We start from the raw sequence: 9,431 nt of genomic DNA, 5'->3' as shown, positions 1-9,431 counted from the left end.
TAAAAGTCAGTTACATCCTATCACAGTGGTATGTTAAAAAAAAACATTTTTGGCATGCCATTGAATCGCCCTGTCTGCACATTTGGTTGGAAAAAAAAAATGCCTTCAACAGCCAATTAGCCTGCACTGTCCTGTCCTTTTGTGCAGACTTCCAGACAGTCTGATTAGATGCAGAAAAAAAATCTTAAAATCCTTCTATCCTAATTTCCACTTTTATCTTTTAACATGGAAGAAAGAGCTTCTTTAGCTGCCTCACATTTATTACGTATTTTCTAATCAAATTGCTAGAAATGTTCAGGCTCTGACTGCCTGACTGCCCCGTCTTTGGCTTGCATGTGAGATTAAGATCCTCTGACAGTTTAGTTTTGGTCTTGTGTTTGCTTCGGCGTTGCTTTTCAGTATTATTAAGTATTAGTATGTAATGGTAAAGAACGGTGCTTTTCAGGTGCAAGAGTCGCTGAATTTGTTGAATTTTCAAAGACATGATTTCAGGTTTTTATTTCTGAAAAGCTGCGTGGATTAATCCAAGCATTTGCACGTACACATGAGCGAGGAGCTGAAGCTGTAAAAGTTAATATCTAATAGAAAATGTCATCGGTTTGCACAACATACCAGGGTTTAAAAGGACAATCCCTAGAGAGTCATTGGACACCTGCGCTGTGTCACTTCCGCTTCTCTGCCGCTGAGCTCCACCTTGGCCCGGCTCACCTTCCACTTCTCGAGTTACCTCACCCTTCAGAGCCCGCCCCTCGCCCTTCAGGGAGTAGTGTTTTGTCAGTCTGTAAAATGGTGCTCGCGGGGGGCCCCCGTTGCATCGCAAATCCCTCAAGACTTGACGGCGAGATCGGCCAAGCCTCAAAGCTCGCCTGCTGTGAACTTTGCCCCCCAAAAAATCTGCTCTTAGGAATGAAAGGCATCTAAGACTGCCGGATTACCTTATTGGCGTACCTTATTTATGAAGTCAGTGCTCCAAGAAGGGAGGGACCTAAGAACTGAGGGAGTGAGTGTGTTTGTGTTTTAAAGCGAGAAGAAGAAGAAGAAGGAGGGAGGAAGAGAGGGAGAGACCAAATAACACAGGCTGAAGGGAGGGGGAGGGCAAGACTGTAGAGACAAGAGAGACTAAACGACACAAGTGAGCAGTCAAGGCAGTCTTGAGTTACTGGAGCTCTGTCTGGTTGGAGAAGAGTAAGGTGGCTTTAGGTTTTCCTGTCCTGCCGCGGGCCTCAGGAGAGGCAGCGCCCGGCAGGCAAGCAGGAACAGAAGCCATAGCATGGGACACAGTGCTAGCAGCGAGACTGTGGCCCAGCAACCAGCCCAGCACAACACGGGTGAGTCCGAGGCCAGAAGCTCAGCACTTCATGGTTGCCATGAACATAATTTTGACAGTTTTTTTTTTTGGATGAAGAAACAACCTGGCAGGCGTATTTGCATTTGTGAAGAATGGAAAGCCACCAAGGTATTAGAGTAAATATGAGCAGGTGTTTCAGAGCAGAGAGAAACTGTAAGGCGGCATGCACAGACAGGTGTAGAAGAATGCATGCAGATGGAATGTGGTGATTGTGAAATGTACAAACCACACAAACCTCTCTCTGTCTGCACACAGTACTCCATCTCCCTTTAGGAGCATATCTGAAAGCCATGATTTGGGGGGGGGTACAAGGCACAAACTGACACAAGCTCTCCTCGTGTTTTAGCTCAAAGACTTGACTCGTCAACGTCATTTTGTTGTCCACAGGTCTACAAAGCCTCTGTCTCTGGTTAAGCTAATAACAGTTCAAACATTGGGAACTGGTTTTTTGCTGTCAAAAGGAGAATTTGTATTTGTACACCTACAATTCTCTTTAATAACACAGCTTGCAACTCTTGGAATCCGGCGTCTACGTAATGCCGAATTGCCTCTTTTCCTCTGCACAGTGTCACAAACTCACATTTCCTGACGGCCTGCTGCATTGCATCAGTATTTGGTGTTACTGTGTAATTTCTCTACTAACGTTTTGCATTAAATAAGTAACATGAGAGCATCCTCTTCGTTACATATTTGCTCTCATTGCAAGATGTATTTTTGCCTCTGGTGTGTTATTTGTGACATGTTGGTGTCAACATGTCATGTGATTGGCATGAGTCATATGAATAGCTTGACCGGGGGACTACAGTATTGCATTAGCGTCAGCTGGTTAGTCCAGCTTTAATGCCTTTATTAGTCCTTCGGGTTTGAATGGCTGAACATTTACAGAAGCCTGTGCTGTGTTACTGCAGTTCAGACTTGATGTTGAAACAAGCTTTTTTTCTATAGCGCCAGTTTAAAAATTCAAACCTGTAGGTGACACCTTAGTGTTTCTTCTGAGCATTGCAGGATTTCATTTTTCCTTTCACCGCCTCATCTGTCGGAGGTTGGTGCCACAAGTTCTGTGCTTGGTCTGAGAAAAGTGGCTTTCTCCAATTGTCATAATAAACTGTAACACAAGGTCACCGTATCGCAGTTTGCTTCTGTTTTAGCCAAGCCACAGCAGTGTTCTCTCGGTGTTTGCCACCCTACCCCTTCTCGTCCAACATTCGCTGGTGTCAGGAATAGCTGTGAAAGAACCAGTGATCTGCGCAGAGTTCACTGACCTTGTACGCCTGCATTTCAGCACGAGATTTCACACGTGCATCCAACAGCTTACTTCACATCACACAGTGGCTAGACAGAATAATGTAAGCACATTATGGGCAAGCATGGTTTAATGGTTTTAGCAGTGGTAAGTCATCATTTGAATGTCAGGTAACCAGCACTGAAATCAAGGCTACAACTAATTTTACCATTATTTTAAACAATCGATTGACTATTAGCTCCTTTTTATTGTCTGAACTCCAAGCAGTTTCGGGACGTTTTTCAGCCCTGCCACATTTTTACTCACTCCAGACTCATTTTGACTGAAATATAAAGTCCTACACTTCTGTGGAAACAACACAGCCTTGGCTAAAAGTAAAGAGAATTAAAATGTCATGACAAAGTTATCAAGTGTGAATACAAAGTGGTAAAAATTCCAAATCCTTCCATCCTGGCATGTGATGGATGACACAGTGTAGCATAGCAATAGTTTGTGGCATCTAGCAGGTCTACAGTTGGAATAGTGCCTGAATTAAACACATTTGCACAACAGATGTTTGGATTGACCAGTCTGCAGTTGCCTGTAAGTCATCGATGTGAAAGTTATTCTTTCTCGAAACGGTTACTTTAAAATCGGTCAAATCACAACTTGGGGGAAAAAATACCAGTGTTGATGTTAAAGTGGGGTGTAACTCAAACCTAGGATTACTTGCTAACAACCAGATTTTCGTTAAAATCAGATGAAGTAGGTAATATAATTAAACAGTAATAATTAAAAATAGTAGCTCTCTGCATATGCGACTGGTAACTTGAACCCTTTAATCATTTTTCAAATAGAAATTTGATGACTCTTGCTTCAATGTGAACATTTGCTGCTTTTTTACTTTGTCAATTGATTGTCTTCTGTGTTTTGTTGGTTGGAGAAAAAAATAATTAGTCTTACATAGGCAGTTCTGTGTCCACAGGCTGTTTCAGTGCTAGTGAATGTCCTGGGTCCATTATCATTCTGCTGTGGACGGAATAATGTTTTGGCTTGTTTGTATTTCTTTAAACCTATCACAGTTGTCTTTGCAATAACAGTACAAAAAACAGCACAAAAGTGTCAAAGGGAAACTTTTTTTTTTTGTTGAACATTTGCACGCAAGGAAGCGAGCACGTTATCAAGATGGTTAATTCATGGAAGAACCAAGCATGAGTCAAATTCTCCTGAAAACTTGCCATTTTCTTGTGTGTGGGTTGCTGCTCGGTTGAGATTTGAAAGGGATTGAAAATGCCTAAGACGCTGATAGTAAAAGGGCAGAAGAATTAAACTGCCAGTTTACACCTACAGCCTAGATACAGGGAGCCAGAATAGACAAAAAAAGGGTCTTGAGTTCCAGAATTTTTTAAGTTTTTTAAAAAATGTCTCTACTGTACCAAAAATGTACCAAACCATGATGGAGGATAATACCAAACAATGACTTTTGTGTACCGGCACACCCCGAATAGAGCGACAGCGGTTTTTTAGTCAGTTGATAAACGGCACTGAGCACGACAGTTCCACATAACAGAACCTAACCAAATTATATATTAGTGAAAAGAGAACACTAAAATATACTGTCCTATAGCTCATATCCATGCTATATCAAAAATTACTTGCATTGGGTCCACATTATTGGTTCAAATTGCTGTTGTCCACTGTACACATGTTATTCCAACAGTACCACAAGCAGCCAAATAGGACTACATCACATGTAAAACTCTGTCTGTGAGAATATGGATCTGTACCCTTTGCAACATTTGTATGTAGGCACGCTTTAATAGAAAAGAACATGTTTGTACTGTTTTATTCTTTTCTGGTGGTGATGTTATTTTAACAATGCTCGGACAAAGTTTCACATTTGTCTCTTTTTGTTGTGTCTGACCTACAGGTGCAAATTAGTTTCTCCCAGTGTTAACTAATTTGCATTTTATTCATATTAATGCCAGTGCTGATTAATCAGCATCATCCCATACAAATAAACAAACTATAGAGACTGAGAAAAAACCCTCATGAACAGAGCAGATATCTGAATTCACAAATGCAGCGCTCAACGCTGTCAGCTCTTATATTCTTGACTGATCAAATTCTTATAGGTGGTTGTGGATAATGCATTAAACATAACTGACATTTAATATATTTCTTTTACAAAGCAGCCTAAGCTTTCTTTTTTTTAATCTTAACACTAGCCACATTTATCTTTGGTTTTAAAAAAACTCATCCTCAGGATGTGGGTTTCATAGTGATTGTAAGCAGCAACAATCCATTTTCAATTTCTCAGTGTTACAGATGTGACAAAGCAGCAGCATGCAGTACAATACCAGCCAGCGTTGTATAAGACAGGTTATCCCTTCCTCTGTCAGATATCGTTCAGCTGAAATCAGTCAGTTGTGGTGTTTGTGAAAAGATCCCATCATTTCACCTTGTCTGGCATCTTTTCTCACTGCAGTGCTTTGCCTTCAATATTGCTGCTTGAAGTTTTCTCAATATTATTGACCAACCACTTATCCAGATGACTTACTGTTTAGGGTTGTCAAAACGCTGACATTACAACACAAATCAGCTAATGCCTCATTTGGAGTAACCAGCACGACAGAGACACAATGTTAACTTGGCTCTCTCTCTGCATGCCTCTGACGCCCACAATTATATTTATTGTTAACTGAGTCATTGTAGTTGCTTTAATATGACTCAGATATTTTTTATTACTCTATTATTACACTGATTAATCTACCCAAAGGAAATATAAAAATGGTTTTGTTATTCATTTAAGCATGATCAAATCATTATCATCAAATTCTTATGTCACTACTGTGGTACAAATTAATAATATTAAGTATTGATTTGTTTGTGTAACACTGCATGACTACAGCGGCAGAATTGACTTTGTATATGGGGGCTATGAAGAAAGATTTAGAAACTCTGTTTTAAGTAATATAGCCAATGTTCCATGTGCTGATAATCCTAACATCCTATAATATGCTTGGCTGGGGACAAAAAGTAAACATAGTAGTGCTGTCTGTTGTTACAACTCCATAAAGCGCTTTCTCTTCACATGCTTGTGCAGCAGTCGTACTGATGTGATGAGCGGAGCCACTTACAGTTTGCAGTACTTACAGAGCACCACATTGTTGGTTCATTCTGTGTAAAATACTCCCACACTTAAGATGATTGTGGGCGAGGTGTTTCAGCTGCAGCTTGGTCTCTGGGGAAATCCATGCTTTGAATGGATGCAACCATCTTTGCACCGGTGTGACTGCTGGTTAATGTATCATTCAGTGTTTCTTAAAAACCGCTTATCCAAGCAACCTCCCCAACGATGTGCCTGCCAAGTTTAGGCAGATCAGATGATGTCAAAAAGAGCGAAAAACACACATACAGATTTGTTGATTTAGTGGGGAGATATCTTTCTTTTAGGTGAAATGAAAGTGGACGGATCTCTTTCTTCTTTCATTTCATTTTACCTAGTTTTCCATTCTGTTAACCACAGCTTACATTTTCTCAGGCTGTGAGCAATGTGGTGATAATGAATCGACTAATGACTGGTTTGATATTGTAATTACGTCGAGGCAAATGCCATTTGCTCTGTTAATTTAACTGCACCCTTTGCCCTCTGGAGGCCGACTCTAACATGTCCTCATTGCACAGATTTAATGTGCCACAGAGAAGCCATTTACCCGTAAACTTTCTGGAAAGGTTAGTTTTTAAATACATAGATTTAAGCCCTAGCTTTAAGAATCCACCAACAATAAGGTTAAAACAGAGCAATCTGTCTTTTTTTGGCTTGAACCGTTACAAGGTTAGACTTCTTATACAGGACAGGGCTCCGGCTTTAAGCTGCTGGCTAAATTATTCTATTATATTATTAGAATAATAATAATTATTATTGGTCATGTAGACGAATATCACCTCTAAACAAGGCTGGTTCAATTTCCACTCCGACTACCTGCCACTTCTGCTGATACTAGGGTGATGGGAATTTATGTTGTTTTTCTTCCATAGAAGTATTCATAGTGATATAGGACCATGTAACATGGTCTACACTTGTCACATCACCATCAAATCCCAACTTTTAATAGTCTTCCCTTGAATCTGATTTAAACCGCATGGAGTTAAAGAAAAATAAAGAGATTTACTGGGAGGAAAAATTCAAACAAATCAAAGTACACAACTACGACTGAAACCATGACTCAAAATCCCAGAGTAGGTCTAACGCCATTGAAAACATTAGAACAGCAGTAAATGGGTGGAAACCACCATTATAATTCTTAGGTGATGAGTCAAAAGGCTGTAGTCTGTTACTCAACACTGCACTACATGGCAGCAAGCAAAGAACCGAGCTGAAGGCCGACGGTTTAAGTGCAGGGAGGAGGGAGGAAGTGTTTCACAACTTAATGTGCAGGAAGACGGATGCGTTAGTTTTCCCATTAGGGCGGTTACACTGAGCATTATATGGAGCAGCGTGAAGGTGATATGACCTGCAATTATGGCATAAGAATCACAGTTGGGCTTATTCAGAGTCAGTGACATAATTTTTTAAAATACCACACATAACTAGGGGGCAAAATAAAAACATACACACAGTTTTCACGTCTCATTGGTTCAGTCAGTTAAAAAAACAATATTGGACTGATTTGTGTTGGCACCTATTTTGAGTAGTGTTGTTGTGAGACTACAGATAAAGCAACAAAACACTTTACAGCTGTGAGAATCTTCTCAAAGTAGGTTGAACCATACCCCGGAAATGCTAATATATCAAGCTGATATTGATCCCTGTGTCTCAGCTTGATGTGTTGTACATCCATCCATCCATCCATCCATCGATCCATCCATTATCTATACACCACTTAATCCTCACTAAGGTCGCGGGGGGGCTGGAGCCTATCCCAGCCGACTTAGGGTGAAGGCAGGGGACATCCTGGACAGGTCACCAGTCTATCACAGGGCTACACTTAGAGACAGACAACCAAGCACACTCACATTCACAATTAATCACCAATTAATCTCAACATGTTTTTGGACTGTGTGGGAGGAAGCCAGAGAACCTGGAGAGAACCCACGCTGCACGGGGAGAACATGCAAACTCCACAGAGAAAGATCCCGGTGCCCCCACCGGGACGTGAACTGGCGACCTTCTTGCTGCGAGGCAACAGTGCTACCAACTGCGCCACCTCACAGCCCGTGTTGGATATTATGCTGCTTTTTATAGTGTATAATTTATCTGTACTTAATTGGTGGTCTATAGCCTGAAAGAAATATATTTATCATTAATACTGTTGTCATTACAGTCAGTTATTAAGGCCTGACTGCTAACTTGGCACTCACACAGAACATTCCTGAACTGTGGTGTTTACTGTAGTCACTGGCCACTAGCAATTGTCATGAGGATGTGTGTGCTCAGGACTACAGATAAAATTCCTTTGTGCCCCACTCGTAATAGAAACTGTGAGCTGTGTGATAAGCGTGGAGATAATAAGGGTTTGACAGTGCAATGTAGCAGCGAGTCATGTTACATTCACAATGAATGATGTATGTACATAAATGTGTGAATCAAAGCAATAAATGCTAAATGTGCTATTACTGCAGTGTTGTTTTTCAGATTTTAAAACTGGTGTAACTGGCTTAAGAGCTTGTTGTTGATATCAGTATGTGACAAATTGCTGTTGCTTTAGTCTCCTGGGCACAGAGACTCCAGGCAGATGTATTCAGAAGACATAGTTGTCGTGTCCTGAAGACCCAGTTCTATCAAATGAGGATTTGATAGAAGGATTTGCTTGGAGATACTTTCCATGAGTCAAACTTAGTTTTTCCGTTTTCTTCTCTCTCATGTTCATGCAGATGGTGAGGTTGACCTCCAACAGAGCACAACAGGGGGGGAAGAAGGAAACTCTGGTGGAGGAACTCCTCCAAGTAAACGCAAAGGCAAGTTCTCCAAAATGGGACGGATCTTCAAGCCCTGGAAATGGAGGAAGAAGAAACCAAGTGAGAAGTTTGCAGAGACATCTATAGGTATGCTTGCTACAATGGCTTTTCTGATGGTCACCTGTTGTGTGCATTGTGTTGCATGATGCATGATTTATTTATATACGTTTCTTTTTCCAGCTTTGGAAAGAAAGATTTCGGTTAGAAAAACTCGCCAAGAGCTGATTGCAAGAGGGGTTCTAAAGGACATCCCAGAGAATGGTAGGTAGAGCTGTAGTAGTTTTTGTTAAAGAGTCCTCTATGGATGCATTGGCTTTATGTTTAATGACACCTATTGTACTGCTTTTGTCTGTATTGGACAGAGAGTAATGATGTGAACCATTCCAAAGCCCCACCAGTGAAAAATGGGCACCCTGTGCCAATGGATGTGGACAGGGTGTCGGAAGCAGGAGTGCGAGTGTCTCGAGGGGAGTCTGACATCAAGGGGAATGCCCTCAGGCCACCCCAGGGAGATGAACGTCGAAACAGGGCACCGTCTGATGCTTCCCGAAGTAACCGGGCACCCTTGGATGTGGACTCTCATGCACGGCTCTCTGTAGATGTAGACAGACGAAGCCGTCTGCCGTCAGATGTCGATAAAAGAGGAGGATCTTTACCACGAGGACCTCCACAAGATGATAGATACCGCAGAGAAGAGAGGAGAGATGGCAAAGATGACAGGGAGGACAGAGGAAGGAAGGACAGGGATGACCTGGAAAGAAGGGACTGGAGAGATGAAAGGGAAAGGGACGGGGGAGCTGACCGAAGAGAAGACAGAGACTTTAGAGAAAGGCGAGAATGGAGAGATGACAGGGAGAGAAGAGATGAAAGGACAGACAGAGACAATAGGGAAAGGAGAGA

The 9,431-nt window shown here is 41.6% G+C and overlaps 1 protein-coding gene across 1 annotated transcript in view; it reads left to right on the top strand.

Moving 5' to 3' along the window:
* The first annotated feature begins 1,072 nt into the window (after positions 1 to 1,072).
* phactr4a (phosphatase and actin regulator 4a) overlaps positions 1,073 to 9,431 on the top strand; it is a 28,984-nt gene continuing 20,625 nt past the window's right edge. The window contains exons 1-4 of the mRNA XM_008283879.1: positions 1,073 to 1,328; positions 8,448 to 8,618; positions 8,712 to 8,792; positions 8,894 to 9,429. Of these exons, the coding sequence (XP_008282101.1) occupies positions 1,271 to 1,328; positions 8,448 to 8,618; positions 8,712 to 8,792; positions 8,894 to 9,429 (846 nt within the window). The 5' untranslated portion in view covers positions 1,073 to 1,270. The remainder of the gene's footprint in view (positions 1,329 to 8,447; positions 8,619 to 8,711; positions 8,793 to 8,893; positions 9,430 to 9,431) is intronic.

The sequence above is a fragment of the Stegastes partitus genome, unplaced genomic scaffold, assembly GCF_000690725.1.
Source record: "Stegastes partitus isolate 25-593 unplaced genomic scaffold, Stegastes_partitus-1.0.2 Scaffold331, whole genome shotgun sequence".
Lineage (NCBI taxonomy): Eukaryota > Metazoa > Chordata > Actinopteri > Pomacentridae > Stegastes > Stegastes partitus.
The sequence above is the reverse complement of the archived record's forward strand: the minus strand, read 5'-3'. Positions and strand labels throughout refer to the sequence as shown.